This window comes from Ictalurus furcatus, chromosome 6 (genome assembly GCF_023375685.1).
Source record: "Ictalurus furcatus strain D&B chromosome 6, Billie_1.0, whole genome shotgun sequence".
Classification (NCBI taxonomy): Eukaryota; Metazoa; Chordata; class Actinopteri; order Siluriformes; family Ictaluridae; genus Ictalurus; species Ictalurus furcatus.
Genome location: NC_071260.1, coordinates 26,925,581 through 26,950,474, shown reverse-complemented (window position 1 = coordinate 26,950,474; position 24,894 = coordinate 26,925,581). Strand labels below are relative to the sequence as shown.

General features: G+C 38.7%; 1 protein-coding gene across 9 annotated transcripts in view; it reads left to right on the top strand.

Annotated features, from left to right (window-relative positions):
• The window catches only part of tns1b (tensin 1b), a 265,947-nt gene that overhangs the window by 132,775 nt on the left and 108,278 nt on the right, over nt 1–24,894 (top strand). For all 9 annotated transcript variants that reach the window (XM_053627379.1, XM_053627378.1, XM_053627392.1 and 6 more), the window contains exon 3: nt 9,955–9,992. In XM_053627379.1, the coding sequence (XP_053483354.1) occupies nt 9,955–9,992 (38 nt within the window). The remainder of the gene's footprint in view (nt 1–9,954; nt 9,993–24,894) is intronic.

Genomic DNA, 24,894 nt, shown 5'->3' with positions numbered 1-24,894 from the left:
CATTAATTGTATAGGAAAAGCCCCCTGAAGCTGAAACTGCTTCCTATTAATCAATATGTTTCTATTAATCAGTGCAGCATTTTATACAAGATGCACACACAAAGCTGAATTTTGTGTGTATTTTATTGAGTTAATTTCAAAACCATTATTTAATTTAATAGTAATGTGTGTTTATACTAATACAGTCGCTCCAAAAGTATTGGAAAGTCAAGGCCAATTCTTTTGTTTTTGCTTTACACTGAAGACATTTGGGTTTGGAATCAAAAAGATGAATATGAGATGATAGATCAGAATTTCAGGTGTTAAACAACATCCCTGTGGAGGTTGTTGGTGATGTCACTGACTGTTGTTTTTGGGTTTTTATTCACAGCTATGACAATGTTTTAGCTGTTGTTGTTTTCCTTAATTAACCGACCTGTTCGATGTCTGGTTGTTAGTTCACCATTGGTTTCATCCCAATTTGTTGTATTGCTCAATGCTTGTGCAATGTGTCACGGATTTCCCCTCATGCTGAGGGCCGGAGCATTCAGTGCGCATGAACTGCCCGAAGCGCGGTAGCACGTGCTTCTAGGTTGTCATACTTCGTTTACTTTTTGACACGTGTTTTGTTATGTTTTATGTCATGTCTCCGCCCCTGTCTTGTTGTTGGTTGTCTCCCTCACGTGTCATCCTTATTCACAGCTGTTTATGATTTTCCTTGGATTTTGTTGTATATTTAAAGCCCTTTGTGTCTTTGATCTGGGAAAGGTAATGCACGTTTCTGTCTTTTGCTGTGGGTTACCAAGCCTTTGTTCTGTATCCTGTGGTTCATCGTTTTTGATCTGGTCTTCGTTCTTGTTTGTGATTCTCGTCTAAGCCCTGTTTTGCCTGTTTGCCAATTGCCTGACCTTGTGCCTGTTTTATGACCTTGATATTGCCCTACTCTTTTGGATTTGTCTGCCTGCCTCTCTTCAATAAAAGCTTTAATTGCACTTGCATCAATCTCAACCCTTGGTACATGACACAATGGCTCTGACTTTCCCACTTTTCTCATCTTAAAAATGGCTTGTTTTTCTTCCACAGACAGCTCTCTGGTCCTCGTGTTGGTTGAAAATATCAGGAAACGAAAGCTGAATTACTGATCTATCATCTCATATTCATCTTTTGATCTAAAGGTCTAAAGTCAAAAGGTTGTTCAGCTTCACAAAATGGGAAGTGGCTATAAGAAATAGCACAAGTACTGAAAATGCCCATTTCCACCATAAGGGCAATAATTAAGTTCCAGTCAACTGGAAATGTTATGAATCAACCTGGAATTGGACATGTGTCTATATTGTCTCAATGCACTGTAAAGAGGATGGTTCGAGTGACCAAAAAATCTCCATGGATCACAGCTGGAGAATTGCAGAAGTTAGTTGAGTCTTGGTCAGTAAGTCTCCAAAACTACAATCTGAAGTCACCTACATCACCACAAGTTGTTTGGAAGGTTTTCAAGAAAAAAAAGCCTCTACTCTCATCCAAAAACAAACTCAAGCATCTTCAGATTTCCAGACACTACTGGAACTTCAAATGGGATTGGGTTCTATGGTCAGATGAAACCAAAATAGAGCTTTTTGGCAATGAACATCAGAGGTGGTTTTGGTGCACACAGACAGGTAGCTGTATGCCAGTACCTCATGCCCACAGTTAAATATGCTGGTAGCTCTTTAATGTTTTGGGACTGTTTTTCTGCCAGAGAACCTGGACATTTTGTTATACATGGCTTCATGGACTATCAAATATCAACAGATATTAATTGAAAACCTGACTGCCTCTGCCAGAAAGCTTAAAATGGGCCGTGGCTGGATCTTCCAGCAGGACAATGGTCCAAAACATACATCAAAATCAAGGTTCTGCAATAGTCATTCCAGTCCCCTGACTTGAAACCCATAGAAAATCTGTGGGATGAACTGAAGAGGAGAGTCCACCAGCGTGGACATCGGAATTTGAAGGACCTGGAGAGATTCTGTATGGATGAACAGTCTCAGATCGCTTGTTACGCATTCTCCAACCTCATCAGACATTATAGGAGATGACTCAGAGCTGTTATCTAGGCAAAGGGAGGTAGCGCAAAGTAATGCCTAAAAGGGTATACTGAGAGGGCACTGTACAAATTACTATTGTAGCGGTGCTCAAGTTATAAAATATAGCAATAAAAAAGAAAGAAGTAAAGAAGAATTGTCAAAGTAGGAAAGGGAGAGAGAGAGCTGCTGTGCCGTGCTGCCACTCACTGTGGCGCCGATGTGTATATTATGCTAAAACTATACCATTGCTAATATGAGATTATACCATATACAACTAGTGATTATTTGAGCCACTAGAGGCCAGTACAGGGGAGTATAGGAACTAAACACAGGACAGGCCAGTTGAATTCCATATGCGTAGTGTGAATACTGTTGGACTATTGGACCCAGCCATCCACTGTAAACACTGCAACCCTGATCCTGATCAGAGGACACTAAGCATTCTTGGCATGCTGAGAAAATCACCCGCCATCATTCTTTCTGTAAATCACTTACTCTCGATTCACATAAATGTTTTGATATTCTGTGATGTGTTACCAGCTGTTCCAACAGATGCAGTTGTGATTTATACAACGCTCTCAGAAACCTCAAAATTCTTGCATTATTAGTGTAGAATTAGAACAAGACATGCTCAATGCAGTGGTCCTTCACTAAATCTACACCAGATGAGCATCAGATAAAATGCTTTGTGGGCACAGGATATTACAACTCGCCTTATTCCGATAGGACGAATTCCTTGTCTGGACTCAGATAACAGAGATTCTCTTCCCTTACTTTACACCTCACTTAAAGTTGAAAACGAGAAACAGAGTCACTGTGAGAGAGCCAGGAAGGGGTGGAAACCCTAAACAGAACATAAAATGATATAAAGCCTTCTATAAAAACACAGTTGTAAAGACACCTAGTTGGATGATATGGTTTTATCCCACAGCAATTGAGTTCTTGAGTCTGATTGGTCAGAAGGTGTTAATTAATTTACTCTGCTACTTTGACAGTAGTGGAGCTGCATGCTTTATATTTTATGTGGTTTATATGTACTTATTCGTATGTTATCATTTTTATAGTAGCTTATAGTAACTTATTCACACCTGTTACAAAGCACTGACATTGGAAACTCCTTCCATTAATGTTAAATTACATCTCCTTACAGAAAGCTTTTTTACAGAAATATTTGATTAAAATGAGATTTTATTTGTTTGATATTACTTTTAGATTATATGGAGAATCCTTCATACAAGTCCCTCAGAAAGAGCTCTTACTATAGAAAATGTATTAGAGCAAGCACATAAATATAAACTTGTGATTGGCCTTGCCTAGAGCTGCTGCAATAGAAAATGAATCAACACCTTCTGACCAATGAGAATTCAGCAGGACTGTGGTATTAAGAAGGTTTAAATGTGCAACCATAATGCCTAGTTCTTGTTAATGTCCTTAGTGTTTGTTTTCATGTATTACACTTATTAAATAGGCATCTGCACTTTGTCTCCGCCTCCTACTTCAATACCTGAAATACATGTGCTTGGGCCAGGCTCGATGTGAGGTTGTTATTCGTAGAATGGTCATCATGTAGGAGGTTGGTTACCCATGACCTGGCCCATGACATGCTATAATAGTTGATACATAGGTGTTACATTGCCACACTGTGGTTATGTATCCCCGATTGGGTTTCGAAGCCCAGTGCAGAACTGTGTTCTCCTCTAATGACACACAATAACAGAAAAAACATCTACTCTAGTCAAATACGCAGCTGTTTGCTGTGGCATGCTATCATTGTGGCTTGAAGCTCTGGTGCTGGTGAATCATTGAACAGTTCTGTTGATGCTGAGTGAGCCAAAACTCTAAACAATGGTTTGGACCTCTGGGATTCAGGAAAGGAAACATGCATTTGCTGTTGGTATGCTTTGGGTGCAAGTAAATACTCAGATTAGTAGATTGTGTGTGTGTGTGTGTGTGTGTGTGTGAATGGTCTATAGGCTGCACAGTGTGTTATATAGCCGATTTGAGAGGAAATCCCATTCCCGCTTTGTCTGTACCCAACTCAGCCCAGTCCTTTGGGACTACTGACCAACCGTTCCAAAATTCTGGCTCGGGAAATGCCTGTCCGCCCTTCCCCAGTAGAAACATTCTTCAGCCTCTGAATCAGATACTAAACAGCTTTCTGTTTTCCAAACCAACTCCCCCCCTTTCAATTTTATTCTCACTCCATTCCATGCTTCTTTCCCTCCCTCTCCTTGCTATTTTAGCCCTGCCGTGTTTATACACCAAAGACCTGGACTTCCTAACAAGGCAGAGGCAGAGGAAAAGGCAAGCATGGGCCTCACAGAACACTTTTCACACCCAATATGGAAGTTCTGCTCTTTTCTCCCATGCTCCAGGAGCTGACCCCAGGTCTCATGTGCAGAGAAACGTGTCTCTTGTGTATCTCTGTGTGACAACCTGTCATGGGAAGAGGCATGTGCTGTATAGAGTCATATTCAGGGTGTGAGAAGTTATTTGAAATGTTTCCACTGAGAAATAATCGGATGAAGTCAGAGCGTAAAGCCCAGATGTAACATCTTGACTCTTGCCATAAGTGCTTAGCTAATCATTTCCATAGAGCTTGAGTGATGTTTTAAACACTTTTACCACATTGTAGTGACTGACTGCTATCAGGGTGAGTGAAGCATCACATCCATGAAGTCATAGCACAAGCACAAACTTGAATGTGAATATCGCCATGGCTCATTGATCTGTTGTCTTCTGTATACCTGTAATTTCTGTAGAGTCAATGCTCCTGTTGTTTGTATTATAACTTGTCTGTGTGATGGTGGTCATTTTTAGAGTAATATTTTCTAAATCTATAATTTACAGCTTCCTTGTGAACTTAATTTTGCAGGTTACAAGGTTACAAGTTTCAGATTTCACAATAAAACTTATCTATGGGTAATATTATACTATATTGTCATTATAAGTCATTATGAGTCATTTTTGTTTTAGAGATAGACAAAATATGAATAGAACAAACGCACCATATTTGCAAAAGCAAGGCCAAGAAATAAAAACTTAAACATTTTTTTGAGCTGGTGGAAGGAAGAAAAACTAAACTCAATCTTCTGTGCATCAGTAAACACACAATTTTAGGCATGACCTACCATTACTGGAGGACAACTGGAGACATTATACAGCATCACAGCTGGTTGAGAGCGTAATGGAATTAATTATTAAGTAATTTGATTTGATTATTGGAGCTAATTTGATTGATTTAGTCAAAAACAGATTTTGCTACACGTCTGTGTATCTTCACAATACACAACAAATATATATCATGATATTTTAATTTTGTTGAGGTCCTAATAAAAAGTATCAACAAAATAATGGAAGCAATTGATGCACATATTTTAATGGCAGTGCTATACAATGCGAACAATGTACTTTTATTGCTTTTATTTATTTATTTTTGCCTAATGATTATTTGTGAGGATGAAAAATTATATACAATATAATATTATACATTTAACTAATTTGTTATGAAAAACAGCTCTCTTCCCATTTTATAGTAGAATAATAATTTCTGCCTAATGATTACTTATATAAAATGTTATTATTATTATTATTATTATTATTATTATTATTATTGTTATTATATAAACCTTTATTAATATAAAAATGGTATTGCTTTTTTGTCATAAGTGTCTCTAAAAACATATTAAAACTACCTGCCTAATATTGTATAGCCACCAAAACAGCTCTGACCCATTGAGGCATGGACTCCACAAGACCTCTGTAGGTGTACTGTGGTATCTGGCACCAAGTTAACAGCAGATCGTTTAAGTCCTGCAAGGTGTGAGGTGAGGCCTCCATGGATCGGACTTGTTTGTCCAGCACATCCCACAGATGCTTGATCAGAGATCTGGGGTATTTGGAGGCCAAGTCAACACCTTGAATGCTTTGTCATGTTCCTCATGAACATGAACCATTCTTGAACCATTTTTACACTGTGGACCACTTTTGGTATGTACTATCCACTGCATACTGGGAACACACCACAAGACCTGACGTTTTGGAGATGCTCTGATCCAGTCGCCTAGCCATTACAATTTGGCCCTTGTCAAAGTCGCTCAGATTCTTACGCTTGTCCATTTTTCCTGCTTACAACACAAACTTTGAGAACTAACTATTCACTTGCTGCCTAATATATCCCACCCCTTGACAGGTTCCATTGTAATGAGATAATCAATGTTAGTCACTTCACCTCTCAGTGGCTTTAAAGTTATGGCTGATCGGTATGTTTTGCTAGTTTTTTTTTTTTTATTTTCCTCTGTAGTGGCCCTGGTACAAATATTGCTCACCCCTGTGCATATTTCTACTCCGTGAACCGCAACACATGGCTTCCAAGAAATATGTAATTATCAATGTTCTCTCAACTTTCAAGCATAAATATTTAGCATTCTAGGTTTTTTCCCCCCCTATTGAAACAGTACATTCTTTACAAATTCCACAGATGGCATACCTTAGGTGTAGTGCGTATACTGTTTCATGTTGATGAAAAGTGTTCTTTAGACTCGTTCCAGTGACTGGTTTTACACTTGTTCCATGTCAGTGGAGTTTAGACTTGCTGCTGTTCATTGGCCTTGCTTTTCTGATTATAAGCACTAAACCCCCCCATCACACACACACACACACACACACACACACACAGCAGCTTTGGAAGGAAAGTCGGACCAGACCACACTCCTAGCCAAACAGGAGACTCAGTAGCTAATTAAAATATCCTTCAATAGCTAGAAATATGTACGCTTCCTGCCAAACCCCTCATACCTCTCTGATCTTCTCCTGAAAGCAGCAAAAGCCTTACCTTGTGTGGAGATGCACTCGTCTTTGTTTTCTTTTCAGTCTCATGATGTAGAAATACACATATTAAAGATAGATTAGATAAGATGGAATGAAAGGACGATACAGTACTTTCCTTTTCTTCTATTGTTTTTTTTTTTTAGCTGTGCTTTGAAAGCCACCACTGGAGGCATCCAATACTCTTTTTCTTCATGCTTGTTTAAGCTGAGGGCTGAGTGTAGCATTATCATGGAAGCGACAAGAACTGCGAGAAGGAAAGAATCCTGCAAAAAAGGTCTTCAATAGATAGCCACCCACTGTAATTTGTCATTCATTGCCCCTCCTTAGGTCCCATATCCTCTGGTGAGCTGATTCTGAGAACCAATGGGTAGAGCTTTGGGGCATTTCACTACCTTGGCAAGGGGATTTCATCCTCGAGTATAGAGCTTCTGTTGCTCAAGGTCCTCCCCTGTCAGTGAAATGACATCTCAGCTAAAGAGAACAGTGTGTGTAGTGTGTATGTGCTGGATAGTGTTGGCCATGTGTGTATCCATAGGTGGATAGTGGTGAGAAGGGGAAAAGGGCAATGAGATGAGAGATGTGTCGAAACCTTGCCTCCCACCCTGTCTCACTGGGTGTTGGAGTTTCACTGTCTGTGTAGATCAGCTAACATTTTCAGCCACAGAGGATCCATTCAGAAGGAAACATGGAACTGTGAGGATAAATGAACACCACACACATACACACAGACACATACACACACGCAACATTTCAGCTTTTAAGCACTTTTTAGCATGAACTCACATTACTCTTGTCTGTAAAACTGCATGTCACCATCTCCATAATATCGCTAACATGCAGGACATTCTCACCACTGTTGAAAACAAGAAACATATTTATGCTTTAGTGACAACTAGTCCTCTATATGGCCTGCCTAAGAATTATATCACTAACATCAAGCCGCGAGTTCAGAATCCAGAATTAGAAATCACATAATTCAACTGATTTTAAGATTGTATTCATTTTTAAATCTCTCTAAGCTCATCTTATCTCAGTGACAAACTATTAGAAATGTTTGTGCAAGATTATTCAGGTCATCATGCAGAGCAGAACCAGTTATACACAATATTAAGACTGTGACACTATTAACAGCTTATAATAATCTAAAAACGCTGTACACTGCACATATATTCCTATCAAGTACCATTTTTCTCTCTCTCTGTATTTTTCTTTGTTTCTTAACAAAGGAGATCTTGAATATTTTGTATCCAGAGATGCCTTTAACTGTAAAATAAATTACATTGCCCCCAGATTTATTTCATGAACAGTATTTAAATGTGTGCAATAATATTCTGCCTATTCTTTAGAGATATTGTGGCAGGGAAGTGGTGGCTCAATGGTTAAGGCTCTTAGTTACTGATCAGAAAGTCCAAACCTCAGCACTACTAAACTGCCACCCTTGGGCCCTTGAGCAAGGCCTTTAATCCTCTCGCCATGCTGTATAATGGCTGACCCCAGCTTCCTAACAAGCTGGGATATGCAAAAATTATTTCACTGTGCTATAATGTATATGTGACAAATAAAGGCTTATGATTTCCACTGCTGTAAATACAGTATACAAAACAAAAAATAAATCATAGACCCCACTTTGAGACCCAGTGTCTTACAAGTTTTCTCTTCTGTATCTCTAAAAAGTGTTAGAGAGACTTGATAAACTTTGGTATATTATAAAATAAAATGAAGCTTTCACAATTTTCGGATTCTGTAGGAAGGAATACTATTTGATATTCGATGAAATTTATGAAATTGTACTGTGCTCTGAGGTGTAGGATATTTTTCCACACTTTTAATCAGCTATTTTGAGTTTTTTAGCTAATAAAATAATGGCAACATTTAATTAATTCAATGTGCCCATGGTTTAAAGAATGACCGAACCAAGTACTCATCTGCTACGCTTACAGCTCACTTTAATTTAATTCATAATTATCCATAAAAAGGTTGGCTCCTCAAGATGGACATTGTTTCTAATTAAGATGGCATATCCTGTGATGTCCTCAAAAAATAAAACAATAAAAAACTTTTTTGTTTCCTTAAAGGAACAATATTATTTATGTATTTAATATTGTCATCACGTGACATTGTTTTTATTTTTATTATACTGTATATGCAGTTTACATGTTCTCCCCGCACTTCGCGGGTTTCCTTTGGGTACACTGGTTTCCTCCTTCAGTCCAAAGACATGTGTTGTAGACTGATTGGCATTTCTAAATTGCCCGCAGTGTGTGAATGGGTGTGTGATTGTGCATGCGATCGTGCCCTTTGATGGGCGGGACACTCGTCCAGGTTGTCCCCCGTCTTTTGCCCCGAGTTCCTTGGGATAGCCTCCAGGCTCTGCTCGACCCTATGTAGGATAAGTGGTACAGAAAATGGATGGAAGGATGGATGGATATTGTGATTACATGAAACTGTCAGACAGTGATGCTAGACTTAATACTGTCCATGTCCAAGGTCAGAATCAAATGTAAGTGGGAGACATATCTTTTTTTAAGCAAATTCCACTCTCCTGCATAAAACTTACCTAACTTGTGAATAACACTTATATCCATACTTATGTCTGAGGTCTGAATACCGATATGCACGATTTCAGTAGTAAATCCTCACTATGCACGCTTAATTCCATTCTGAATACGGCCCATAGACTGCAGAAGCTGATCGTGGTCCATCACTCATACTTTATGAATCTTGAGGCATCTTGGGCTGGTGGGAATAAAGGACGATTGTGCAGTATGAACAGGCCCTGAGCCTGACCGCAGTGTTTGATTAAGAGCAGCCAAAAAAGCAGAAACAAGGCCTTTGGTCTACCGAGTGCTGGGCAGCATCATGGCACTAATGGTAAATTAGATGTGACTGTGTGCTGAGTGTAAACATGCTGTGCTGCTTGGAAGGAGCCCTCTATGTGAAGCATACCTCTGATTTATTAAACATCTGATTTTGTTGCATTTAACAATGCTTGGGTTTATCATTTGTGAAATGTAAAATTATTTTACTATGAAAATTCAATATAACTTTGTGCTTATTCTCTTTCTCTCTCTCTTTCATGTAGTGTGCCGGTTGGCTTGCCATAAGAAATGTGAAGTTAAGGTAAGAAAAATTGTATAGTTACTAAACAATCATTTATCTATTTATGTTTTCTTCCTACATAACCCTACCTCCTACCCTCCATGTCTTTTTAAAAAATATGTATTGGAAGAACATTAACATTGTTGTTTATTATTCATGGTGTCATGTAAATATCGGAGAAGGACTAGAGATTACGATTCCCATCAGTCACTACACCTAGATACATGTCTTGATTCACCTGTTTCTCGTTTGTGGCTCATTAGCAATGGTGTATATATAGTCACGTTTGGCACTGCACTAGTTGTCTTGCTTTGTTTGGTCTGTCTATCTGTATCACAGTATGCTTGCTCTTGTTTCATGGTTCTTTATGTTTGTACCTTGCCACGTGTTCTAGAAGTCTTGTTTTGTTTTATTAAACGTTCAACATCAGGTCTGCGTTTGCATCCGTCTCAACTTACACAAACGTGACACATGGACATGCTTTATGTTGAGGATATCATAACTCATTAGTTACTACATTAGTTAACATTCAGGAATAATAATAATATATACAAAATGAAATATCTGAGACAGATCATGCTGTGCATTCTGTAGCTAAAAATAAGTCAAAATACATTAGCATGTCAGGTTAGCAGACGAGGATTCAAGTGCAGGTTGACAGTTTTAATAATCGAGGCAATCAAAACAAGAACGAGATTCAAAAGCAGGGTACAGGTAAAGGCAGAGGTCATGTGATGTCATAAACAAGAGCAAGTCGAAGTGTAGACAAGAGCAAGTCGAGGAAACCAGAAAAATATCAAAACCAGAATAGCCATCAGTAATCAAAGGCTTTGTAAGGGCTGGTGAAAATCAACACAGAGTGTATACTTCGCAAAGTGCATGTGAAACTAAGAGTCCTTATATAAGGTGAGTGTGTCTGTGACTGTGATTAAGTCCAGGTGTGTGCAATAAGTAATCGGGTCAGCGTGAACGTGAGAGTGTTTGAGATGGCGGTGTGTTGTAGTCATTGGTGGCCATGTTTGTAGGCCGTTCTGCATTCTGGGAAGTGTACTTCAACACCGATTCTAGCGTAGACATGACATCATGTATGTCATTAATTAAATGAATTCAGTTGTAAATACTGGCACCCACCATTCAACATCCCTTAAGAAATTTGCTTATTTTGCTTAAGAAACATGAACAAACTTAAAATAATGTTATTTAAGGAATTGAATCCTAAATCTAATCTAAATATTTAAGATTAATGGGTAGCATGTTTCTTGTAAATTTCCTCCTTGAAAGAAAATTTAAAAAAGGTTGTTCGTCATACAAGTTGTGTCACTTTGCTAATCTTGGTCATTTTTCTTTGAAAACCAAACAAATCTTATCATCTAGGAAATGTCTGCCTTGATAATAATGACAAACTCTCTGGCAGGAACAGAAGCCCTGTTGTTTCCCAGCCATCTTACAAATCACTAAACAAACGCCCCCTGTCCCAGGACATGTTTAGATATATAATGTTATATTTAACTTGGCTGACCCTTTTCTATTTCAAGATTTGAATCCTTGATATGTCTCCAATGGGGGAATCTATAATTGAGCTGTTGAGCTCAAGTGAGTCAAAGAGGGATTTGTGGGCAGTGGCATAGTGAGAGAGCGAGAGAGAGAGGGAATATTCGACCATTTGAGGAATGAATGAAGCAAGACATCAAGTCAGCTAAGCCCTCCACCCTTCCATCACTCTGCCCCATCTGGCACATATTACTGCAGATGGTGTGTGTTTGGTGTGTGTGTGTGTGTATACTGTGTGTTGGGCACTTAGCCTTACCTATGGCTCTGCCACTCTGTGCACCCACAGGAAATTCCAGAACTGTGAATGGGTGCGTCCATCAACTGCCTGCTAAATTACGTGCCTGGCGTACACAAACAGATCTCCAGAGACCAGCGACACTTTCCCAAGAGCATACAACTCTCTAAACATACGTGTGTTGTCAGGATGTTATCCTGAAATAAGGAGTGCTTTAGTTATTAGCCCTGAAAACCTTATCATCCAAAGCCACTCTGAACACAACAAAAACAAGGGGGAAATTATGTCCTATCAGGTGAAGTAGAGTGAATTGAAGGAAGCTAAGCTGTGCTGAGGAATAATGCAGAACAGGGAAGTTCCCTTCCTCTCGGTCCTGGCTGGGAACAGTGTCTTGTTTCCATCATGGAATATGAACAGAGAGGACAGACCCATCATGCTGCAGCCCTCCTTGATTAAACTGTAAATGAGGCCTGAAATCACGTGAGCTCTGTTTTGAGACATTTAATAACTTCCCACATGGACGAATTTCTTGCTTAAGATTCAAGACTATTCCATATCTTAATATCTTCAGTCCAATTTAATGCTAAATGTTTAAGGGCTGATAAAGCCAATTCTAGGAACGATCACTGTTCAATTATGCCTGTGCTGTTTGAAGCTTTTCTTTTTTGGTCTGTAATATCTAGTATGTAGTTACACATATATTATACAGGCAACTATAATGTAACTACTGAGGATGCTTGTAATGTTACAGATGGATTGCATTAGCTCATCTTATGTAAATACTTTTGTATCAGCAGTTTTAGCTCATGTGATATGCATAAAAGCATATCTGGAGAGTTACAGGACACCTTTCAAGTGTAACAGGGTTGAGGGAAATTACATTTGTATCAACTGTTGGTTTTCGAATAATGTTTTCTTTCTGTCAGCTCATTTTAAACTATAACTATATGTAGAAAATGGAGAACAACTTTGTAATTATTTATCAAATTACAGATTGATTCATCTGATTTGATTGGGTTTGAATGTTACAACACAAATATGCTGCATGAATTATATAAAAAATAGGCTTTAAAATGTCAAGCTGTACTGTTGTACTGAAGTTTATATAAATGTCTATTGACATAAAATGTCATTCTGTCTACTGTATTCCATCTGTAACAGTGCACAATATCCCCAGTAAATATAGTAATGTCACTTGTGTAATTTATATGGAACTTCATCGGTATTAGGGCCTTTTTGTAAAGAAAGTGCTAAAGAAATTAATTTTCAGCTTTTCAGTTTTTTACTTCAGAGTTTGAGTCATACATAATGATTCACAATTTAACATTCCCAAATTTTGCAGTCATCTGAAGGCTTCACTGATATAAATCTCTACTTCCATATTTAGATAAGTCTCGCACATGGCCGATGTCTAACCTCTGCCGCCAAAAACAAATGTTCAGACCATTTGTAGAAGACAGGCGGAGGTGATGACTGGCACTGGGCCCCTGGCAGACAAAAAAAAAAAAAAAAAACCAGGCAAACAGCACATGATTGCAGGCATGACATCATAAGATACAAATGTTCTAGGAGTATATTAATGTTTGTTTAGCACTAAAAGAGGAAAGATGAAAGTTGACCAATCTATGACCTTACTGTTTCCTGTATTTGTGCTTCTGACTGCACAAACATCTTTGGGCTTATTCTTTCCTGTACCTATACTTCCTAGTGTGCAAACATTGTCAACATTATCATACTCCTTCATAGATACACACTGCTTTCCCATTGTGGAGTTGTTTGGGCATTCTTCCACAAAGGTAAAAGGTCCATAATGCGGCTCTTCTGAGGCCATGCTGCAGGAAAAGGATTGGAAGATAAGACCTGGCTCAGACAGCGTCCTGCAGTGCAGCTTACACAGCTCTAGGCAGATAGACAGGCTTTTCCCAGCACCTCAAACACACCTCTGTGGGTCTGCACTCCATCTGAGTGTTCCCCTCTCAATCACTTGCACATTTCCCCACTTCTGATGAAAGATTTACCGACTTCATGCCGAGCAGTCCATGCCGAGTTCATTAATTATTGGCTTGGATTGCATCACAGTAAGTCTAACATGAATTGAATTCTGGCACCTTCAGTGGTCTCAGTGTGATCATTAAATGAAGGTAAGATGGGTTAAGTGGGAGCCTAAATTATTCGTAGGACTCACAACATTTCACTGAGCAGGAGCTAGAGGATACAGGATAGATTTGATTAATTAAAATGAGGAAGATAATGTCTGCTCAGATGCAAACTACAGTTCATGGAATGTCACTGATCATTGACATTGATCCTCTGAAACATTTCTGAATTGGCATCCTAATTTAGTCAATCTGCATGAGAAACTATCTATGAAGAACCTCCAGTTTCCATACGTGCTTACTGCTTCATATCTTTGACACGTGTAAAATTTAAGCCATATTTGGTAGAGCACAGGGACTGTAGAATGCCTATGCTATGACAGCTTTGTTTGTGTTTTCAGCTATAATGTGTGTTAACATCTGTGAATTCTTTTTATAGAATCTGTCTGCTCTCTGCTCTCATCTACGCCAAACACGTTTACATAGTTTTCACACAGCCAATGCATGACTTCACAAAAATAGTCTGGTGTAAATGTTTAAAGTCCCAGGGAACGTAATTCTGTGATCAATGTTGTGTTTATGGGCCCATGGTGTAGAGACTGCCAAGGCGCAACTGCACAAGTGATTTGCTAAATTGCTGCTCCTTTTGGTGTCTTGTGGGTAAAAATGGCATAAGCTGTTCTGTCACCAATCACAATGTTGTTGTTGTTGTGTGTTCTTATATAACTTTTATGAAAATGATACTATGAAATGTTATGATAACCCAGTGAGCAATCACAGCCTACTTTTATAATACTTTGGGTTGCATGTAGGATTGAACAATCTCAATTGTATTTAGTGGTATGATATGAGAACATGGGCATACCACAACAAATCCTGCTAAAAGTTATTTTGTCTCTCGAACTCCAATATCTGTTTCATTTTCCATCCATATAAATGTTTGCCCTTGTTTGGCCTGGCATTGGACATTGTGCACATAGTATCTAACTGTGGCCCAGTCCTTTCCTAAACCCCATGTTGCCTGCTCAGAGACAATGTTGTTGTTGTTTTTTTACGTGCAGTCAGAGCTATTGAGAGACTTACGACCTCTCTGTTTATTACTTTTCCCTCTTGGTGGAACTGGATGCAGCTCCCTGTTCTGCCTGATGTGATGAACGCTGCAAGGAGCTATGCCGTGTGCCAGCAGCCTCCTGAATTTGGCTGTCCCAAGCATGTTTTTTCTTCTGACACTTTCGTTGAACGAACGTACTGTTTTTCTGACCCCTGCATGGCCACGCAGGAGCCATAGACAAGCAACATGATGCTGGATCTACATCCAAAGACGCAGCTTTTCAAGCCAAGAGGAACATGGGTTCAGGATGGTGACTCAGAATTGTGTTTGATTGTGGAGAAATGACAGTGACTCAGAACTGGGTTTGGTTGGAGAACGGCTGCAGAGGAATGCCTGGTTCTCATTCATCTAGTCCTTGCTGTGAAGCACATGTGAGTTCTGGGTGGGTGGAGGACATGCTTGTGTGCATTTATGTGTGTGATGAAAACAGCTGGCCTTCCGTGGTACTGATACACATTTAGGTGCCTCTAAAAGAAAACAAGCATTGAAAAAATGTTGATATAAAATTGCATAAAATGCTAACCCTTATGATTGACATTCATATTATTACACTGGAAAGTCTTACAAAAGTAAACACAAAAACCAATCTATAGAATATATTGCAATATTTAATTCCCATACCACACTCAAAAGGTGTGTCAAAACCGGAACCAATGAATGATTATGGCTGTTGTTCCACATTTTTGCCCTTCTTCAGCTCATACCAAAGCCCAGACACCTCCTTTCTTCTGCTGGCATGAGAACACTGCACAGGCATTATTTCATTTTATTTACAGCCCACATGTTTTTGACGCCCCCGCAGCTCTTTATGCAGCCGTTAGGAATGCGCTTTCAGCATGTGTCCTCGTTTATGATGGCTGGTTTCGTCCTCACCTGGGGAGCAAACGGAGTTGATTTATTTATGTTGCTTCATATTTTGGTGTTGCCTAGAAGCCCATAGCAGATGTGAAAGTAATTAGAATAAAGCTAGCGACTGTAGGTAGACATATTCTTCAAAGTGTGGGTTTCTCCTAAATGACAGTCTGATTAATTTGCCGTTATATGTGCTTGGGTGTTGTAATCAACAAGCTCTCCTGTATTTGGGCTCCTCCTTACAGTTCTAGCACACATAGTCAGGGGTGGTCTGCTCCACTCCAACACAGGTTGTAAGAGTACGATGTTCCATGCAAAAACAGGTACAGTTAAAAGAAGATAATGTAATTATCCTCTCTTGCTTATTTAGCTTTGTGCAATTTGTTTGTGGTGTGCAACAGTTATAGGATTTCAGTTCTTTTTGATGCATTTAGTGTTCACTAATTAGCATCTTTGTTTCATGCATCACTCATTTTGCAAGGCTGTTGTTAATTCCTAACACAGGCATTTGTAATTTGTAGCAACACTGTAATCGGGCTTCCCTCAGAGTCTACATGATGTGGGTTGCAAGTGTACACGTTTTATTTGGGTGCATGGTCCTTCGTTGAACTGCCCTTTAGAGACTTTGTTGTTTCTACCACCTGTTCGGTTTAAGAGTAAGTCAGAGTCAGTATAGGCGATCATTTCAGTGGCCTCCATATGAAGGTTTCTGTCTCATGCCCCTGTCCCATTGACTGTGTTCAGGCTCGTTTGGTGCTTGTTGCCCTGTCACTCATTCCAGGGTTTCCAGGGAGAAGGATCATTTGTCACTGAGGATGATTTATTACTATTGCATAATTGAAAAACCTTGGTTTGTGGTGATAATCTGCTTGTACTGCTCCAATGTATGCCCATAGTGGGTGGCATAGAAGGATTTTCAACAAGATTCAAAGATTCCCCTGTTGCCCATCTTCACCCAAAGCTGGCTGCTTGTATCCCTTCTTCTCTGGTACACACCCCAGGCTTTGATTTTGTCTCATGCTGCTTCTGAAGTTTTTTCACATTCTCAGAAGATATGGCATGACTCCAATCACCTCTTCCTGCAAACAATGGCTTCAAACAGTTCCCCTCCTAGCAGGGTGTGCCCAAGAACTCTACTGGTGAAAGCCATATCCTGCAGCATTTGTAAGCAGCTCGCTCCTCATTTATGGAACATCAACAATATCTGACCCTATCAAGATATTCCTAAAGTTTTAAGCCAATTTATGATGGCAAACCTTTGTTTTTAAAATTTATTTGTTGCAAAACAATGTTGTTTGGAACATAGGAGCTCCACCATTTTAATCAGTAAACTTATCTTGCTTGCATTAGTGGTCTCATGGATCCTCATGGATTTCCTGTCATTTTGAGAAAAAGTTGCTCAAGAGCTGATGGTATAGACTTGAGAATTGGACAGAAAATGGTTCATGGTCTGTCCGTGATCATTCCAGCCTAGTGGCGTGAATGGTTACAAATCTTATTGAATTACAGGTCACTGAATGTGTTCTATCATTCAGACATTCTCTGGCCTCATATTTGATTACTTGACATAACTGATTACTCAGGCCTAAATGACTGCCCCAAAATAGTTTTTATCCCTTTCATCATTTTTTGCCTTTTTAAAAATGTAATTTAAACATCATCTCGTGACTAGTTATATTGGACCTCATGCTGCTATAGATTGCTTAGGGACCAAACTTTATAATCTACTTCCTCCTAATTGTCAGCAAGACAAATTTTTGTGTTGTTTCATGTTTCAAAATTTGTGCCTAAGTTTCATAAAACTAAAATACCTGAGCTTACTTTTCATGGGTGCTTTAACTCTGTTGGAATGACTCAGAGGGGGGCTGTATAGTACATGCATCATTATGCATGTTATATGAATAGGGGTCATGCTGTGAATATGGCAGTATGCAGGTTATGACCCTGGCACACTCAGCTTGGCAAAGGATAGAATAGCAGCTGCAAGGCCTAAAGTAAATCTTCACAGATTACCTGGGCCAGGGGGACTTTTTGTTTTTCAAGTAACATAAGACCTGCCTCTTAGTGATTCTTAAGAGGGAGCAAACAGAACTGAATCATTTAGAAACTGAGCACAGTCTAGCATACATACATATTCTCTTTGTAAAAGAAGACAATTAAGTTACGCATCCATACACATTCTTACACACAAACACACACACACACACACACACACACAGAGTCCATTTATAATGATGAGGCTCACTGGGTGATATTCAATATGATACTAGTATTTACTGTTTATTTTTGTAATATTTAATATTTCACACACATAACACTTTCTAACAAGACATATGTTACAGTTTCTTGCATGATTTAGTGCTAATAGGGTCTTGAAATGGGCAAATCAAGTAGGACTGTATGAGGCATGATAGTTGTTGCTAGGTGTGCTGGTTCTACCATATACCAAATTACGGTTTTCTGTTTCAAGGGTCAAATGTTTATCACACAGACAAAAAGCTACCATCATCAGGGATCCAGTAAATGAAGACACTTTGTGGATCACAAACCACAACCAACCAAATCCAACTTGATCCAACCTTTGATCGGAAATTTGTACAATGTTACTAAGGTTAGATTTTGTTTAGTTTTTAGTGAATTATGTTATACAAAAAGGCACACATGTTAATCCCTTTGTAATTATAAAACAGATAGTATTGGCCCTAAAATCTGATTGGTTTGTCCACATTTATAGCCATGGTAATATACTCTACACAGACACACACACACACACACACACACACACACACAGACACACAGACACACACACCTACAGCATGACTGCATCCCACAACCAGATTCTATATTAAACCAATAAAAATGAGTTACTATTAGTTACAGTGTGACCTGTAGTAACACATTAAAAGTGAAAAGAGAAGAATTGATTGTTAATATTATTAGTATTAAATGAAATTATTATTTATATTGAACACTGGATTTTATTATATTGTTTTTGTTCTTGCTTCAAGATTTCAAGACTTTATTTGTCACATACACAGTTATATACAGTATATAACTTGCAGTGAAATGAAAATCTGGCCTACTCCATTTTAGACTGTGCATTAAATACTAAATTAAAATAAAAATCAGAAATGAATGATAATAATAGAAATAAGATATAAAATATGAAATATATTTACAGGAATGTGCAAACATTGATGTACAAAAATGGATTGCTTGTTATGTTGCTTAGCAACAAAATTTTAAATGGACTACATTGCGTGGTGGAAGAATTGTTTATCTTAAATATTATTAATACTAATGTTAGTATTTTATCATATTATTACTTTATGTAAACCTTGGCATCTGTTCACAGGTCTTGAGTTTGAGTATGAGACCATGTTTGAAAGATCATTTCCAAATTTCACACTGGTGTGTAGAATGACATTACATACTGTAGCTTTCTCTCAAAAGTGCTACAAAAAATATGAAGATATTTTTGAGTACTGATGTTAAACAAAACATTGTGTCTTCAGTTTGCAGTGAGGTTTTAAAACTAGATTGTTGTAGTGGATGTCTGGTTGGACTAATCCAAATTCTTTTTGCATCATAGTGATGGAAGGAACTTGGCACAACCAACACGAGTCTGTCTTGTTTGGGGACCAGGGTTCTGCTAGTTTACAGCAACTGTACAACAAAACACAGCATCTTGGAGAATTTGTCAATATATGACCATGATATTTGAATCACTGTAAAGTGCTAGTCATTAAGATAGCATGAGCTGTGGCTCAGGTGGTAGAGTGGGTTGTCCACTAATCGTAGGGTTGGCGGTTTGATTCCCAGCCCACATGACTCCACATGCTGAAGTGTCCTTGGGCGAGATACTGAACCCCAAGTTGCTCCCGATGGCAAGTTAGTACCTTGCATGGCAGCTCTGCTACCATTGGTGTGTGTGTGTGAATGGGTGAATGAGACACAGTGTAAAGTGCTATATAAGTGCACCATTTACCATTTAATTTGTGAGATCTTGGAGCTTATAATGAAGCTAGTTATAAAACATGCACAACGTTATAGTGTAGTATGCCAGACAGTTTACTTTTAGTTACTTAGGAAAAACAGAAGCGAGAGAGATACATAAGGGACTTGTAGGAGGCGGCCTTTAAACCATGTGCACAGATGATAAGGGGTGTTAGTTGCTGATCAACAACACTTGTAGCACAGCAGCCCATTTGTCCATGTAAAGTGATTGCAGATGGCCTTTGTCCTTGATCTCTCCTCAGCCGGGAAGCGAAAGAGCACAGCTTTATCCACACAGCTGATGCGTCCAGTCCAGTCCCTCAGGTGCACTGGGATGTATTAGTTTAATGTTTTGTTGTATTCATGCTTTGCTCATTGTGCAGCATTTTTTCATTCTTTTGACTCAGTGGCGCGGTCTTAGATACAGAAGATAAACAGAAACGCCCAAACCTTTGGCAAGGAGGAGTAATCAAGACGTGGAAAGAATGTACACAGCAGGCCAAGCGAGCATGAGCAGAGGCTGTTACTCAGACAAGAGTGCAGAGAAGAGTAAAGAGAAGGGGGAAAAGTTAGACAGCGAAAAGAGAGGCAATCACCGCCAACTAGTCCTATTGGTCTTATTAGAAACAGACTTTAGGAAAGCAGTGGCATGGTTTGCAGATTGATTTTATGTGGACTGGAAGCACTCGGCTAGGTGGAGTTTATTTTGTTGGTCAGAACATCCTTAGCTGACCACAAAGATCAGGAGCCTTTTTTCCATGGGAATTTTTTTTTTTTTTTTGGAGGTGGAAAAACTTAGCAGTCTGTCAGTATATACAGTAGATTTTCCATTATATTCTATTTACAGTACTTGCTATGCTATGCTATTTATCTGATGATCTCTGCCACTCTCGTTAGTACACATGACAGCAAGGCAGAAGAGATAAATGCATTAACAAATCCCACCCTCTACTTTTATCTTTTGGTGTGATAAGTGAACGAAAGAACAGTACAAACTGTCCATTGGCTTAATATCATGTCCTGTTCCATCAGCCAGCAGTGAACTCAGTATCAATGGTGCAATAAGGCTGTGCTCTCATCATGTGTCATCACTTTAATCCCCAGAGCACTGCTTCACTGCTGGTCTAACATTCAAACCTTCTGGTGTTGATCAAGAAAGGATCTCTGCCTTCACTTTTCCTATGAATAACCTTTAGAGATTTCTCAGCATTAGAGGCAGCTGTGTCAGAGCCTGGCCCATCTCACGCTCGCCTGATTAACAACTTTCTAATCAGCACAGTTCCCACAGGATATATAGCTCATCAGCTAATCCGATATACGCCAGCTCATCCCTCATTCTTTAATTGCTTGAGTAGGTAGCTTTAGCTCGGAAAATAATTAAAAGCAAATAATTAAGGGCAAATATTTCTCTTCCTCACACAGATATCCAGAAGTTTCTCTCCTACTGAGGAGAGCAGGCTGATGGTTGGGAATTGGCTGGTGCCCTAATAAGGGTGCTAAACATCTTAATTATGTTCAGTGTTCATGTGTTATGCTGACTTCATCAATGTAATGCATTTTCGAGTAAAATCTCATCCACAAATCTGCTGTGGTCCCCAAACATCCCACCTTGACCCTATATATATATATATAAAAATATAAATATATATATATATAGATAGATAGATAGATAGATAGATAGGTATAGATCAAAGAATGAATATGGGGCGATAGTTTAGGATGTCAGCTTTTATGTCCTGGTATTTACATCTAGTCATGTTAAGCAAAATAAAATATAGAACCTTTTGTATTAGACCACCCAATTTGAATTTCAGACCACGCAAATATAATGGAACAAGTGACTGACAGGTGTTTCTTGTTGGTCAGGTGTGTCCTGCTAGATTGATTGTTTCAACAATAAATAGCTCTGGACATCTACTGTTGTTTTTAGCCTTCTGTTTCACCTGGGAAGACTGAATTGTTGTTAAATATGATAAGCCAACATGAAGATCAGTGAGCTGTCTATGGGAGAAAAGCAAGCCATTTTGAAGCTGAGAAAAAAGGGAAAATCAATAAGAGAATTACACAAACATTGGGCATAGCCAATACAACAATTTGGAAAATCCTGAAAAAGAAAGAAACCACTGGTGTATTGAGCAACAGACTCCAAATGGGTTGGCCAAGGAAAACAACAACTGATGACTGAAATATTGTAAGAGCTGTGAAGAAACACCCCAAAACAGCAGTCAGTGACATCACCAACAAGTTCCACAGGGTAGGGGTGAAAGTATCATCCACCATTCAAAGAAGACTTTGAGAGCAGAAATAGAGCCCACATACAACACTCATCAGCAGTAAGAATCAGAAAGCCAGATTGGAATTCGCAAAGTAATATAGAGATAAGCCACAGAAGTTCTGGAACCAAGATTAACCTCTGCCAAAGTGAAATCCTAAACTCTCATCTCATATCCATCTTTTGATCTCAAACCCAAATGTCTTAAGTCTACAGCAAAAACAAATAAATTGGCCTTGAAGTTCCAATAGTTTCTGAGGGGACTGTAGTACAATAACAGACTGTTTTCCTAAGACATGTATACAGTTACTGTGATCATCACAGATCATTAGTATTTCAACAACTCTGACCAGCTCATAATTACTCAAAGTAACAAATAGTTGATTGTATAAAAAAAAGAAAAAAAAAAAGGTAAAACAAACAAACAAAAAAAATTTGTGGAAAATAATTTCCTTCATTTGTTTCCAAAAACAAAACTCTCAATAAAAATCCTTCAGCTGTTTTCTTATGTAGGTGTTCATAGCAACAAGTTACAAAATCCGATATCAAAAACGACATCTGCTTGTATTAACATGACGCATATGTGACCCTTCTTTGAGCATGTTATGCAGTCAAGTCAGGTGGGTTTTATAGTTATTCCTTCATTACTTTTGTAAATTGCAACATAATGTCATCGGCACCATGGTGCGACACAGAGTACAGTAGCACAATACACAGGACTACATGAAGTGCAAATACATGATCATGTGAGACGAGGACAATAAATGCACAGGACATTGCACACTAATCAGATATGACGAAGAAATATTACTGGATGTGTTATATACCACGGCTGAAGAAGAGTTGAAAATGGCTGTGCAATATAGCTTGTAAGCTTGTATAGCAACAGCATACAGTATCACCAGGATTATTAAATTAACTGGCTAATTTACTGGAGTATGCTGTTATCTTGCTAAAGATTAAGCTGGCTGTTGTGGATGAACTTTAGTATACTGTAGTATTGTATGCAGCTCTAAAATGGCTCACAAGCCCTTATAGTGTAATATTTTTGTTCTCATATAGTTTGTATTAGATAGCCATGTACAAGTTCAGTTAGGGGACAGCTAATATTTTTAGGGGACAGCATATTTTAAGCCAACTAATCAATATTAATTAACACCAGTGGGGTAATTAATTAGCTGTGTATTGTGAAATCGTGCCCTGCATATGCATTGTGATTGAGCGTTGCATGATTGAGAGCTCTATCGAAAGCTGTTTGCTGGTGAAGTTTGCCACTCTGTTGGGGTTTTGATATTTTACTGCATTTCCCAGCAAGATAAATCTTTGTGACCAATGTTCCCACAGTGTGTCCCTGTTTATTTTCTTGGAACACATGACATCATTTCTCTGTTTCACCTTGTCTCTCTGTGTGATGTGCCATGCTAAGCTTTGTTTTTCCTTACATGTAGTTGCACACTTTAACCACCATCCTGAGCCTTAGTAATGGCCGTAGCTGTCTTATTACAGGCAGCACCACAGGGATCATAAAATATAATAAAAGCCAGGACACAGGAACTATGTCAGACTCATAACATGCCAGCACCTTACAGGAGAACACTTCCTCATGCAGTGCTGCATGCTCTCCTCTCATGACCAAATAGGGATAAAATCTTTTTTTTATTATTATTTTTTAAGAACAAAAGGTCCTAAACTGTTTTAGTTCAAGCTATTCATGAAACACACGGTTGTCTCTTTTTATTCCAGAGAGATAACTTTCATGCTTTCTTTCCCTCCACTCCTTTTCTTTTTCTTCTTCTTCTTCTTTCATTGAGCTTGTTGTTAATAATGATAAAGACTTCTCGCAGCACACTGCAAACATCTGGTGAGCACAACTATAAGGACACTTATGGCAGACATCTCACTTTGAAGCTCATATCCTGTGTATAATTATTTCAATATCACCAAACAATAATGGCGCATGTTTTTCCATTTGTAAAAAAGGTGTTTTCCCTTTAGTGCAGGTTTAAGTATTGCTTTCACATCCCTACCATTACAATTGATGATTAGATGGTGCATGTGGAACAACAGAATGTTAAACAGTGAACCAGCTGCGGTTTGGTAGCACTGGATGTTCTTTTTTTTTTTAGGATGTTGCCACCCTACTAAAGGTACCTGAAACCATGCTGCTTCATTAATTCTTCTTGTTTCATTCCTCTTAGGTTTCATGTATAGCTTTCCAACTGGTATATTAATATGACAGTCATTTGTATTGCCTCACCAAGGCTCTTCTTGCTCACCTGCTCACAACTTCTTTTTTTCTACCACGCTGCATGCATACTAATACAAATTACTCAATTTTTCTTTTGTGGAGGAGTGAGTGAGTGTGTTTTTGAAGGCCAAGGATATACATGGGAGGGAGAAGTGAGTGTAATCTGAACAGACCCCTCCAAAAGAACTTAACAGTAAGCCTATTGTGTTTTGTTTCTAACCGAAGCTCTTCAAAGAGCCTTTGCAACTCAATGAGAACTCAAGGAGACTCTTAACAACCCTCTACAGGGAGCAGATAGCTTACTATAGGATCTGATATATTAATAGCTTTGTTGCACTATTACTAAATGCATCTTCTATCTGCTCTTATGTAATCTGCTCATTCAGGCATTATGTACTGTATGTGCATTTTCTGTCCACATGCGACTGCTGCATCATAATTTGGTAATTAAAGCTGAGTAACCTTCAGTTGTGGTTGTTTTGGATGTGTTATAAGTGATGATATAATTGGAAATTCAGATGAAAGTCTTTTTTTTTTTGGTGGTTTACAACCTGCGGGTAAA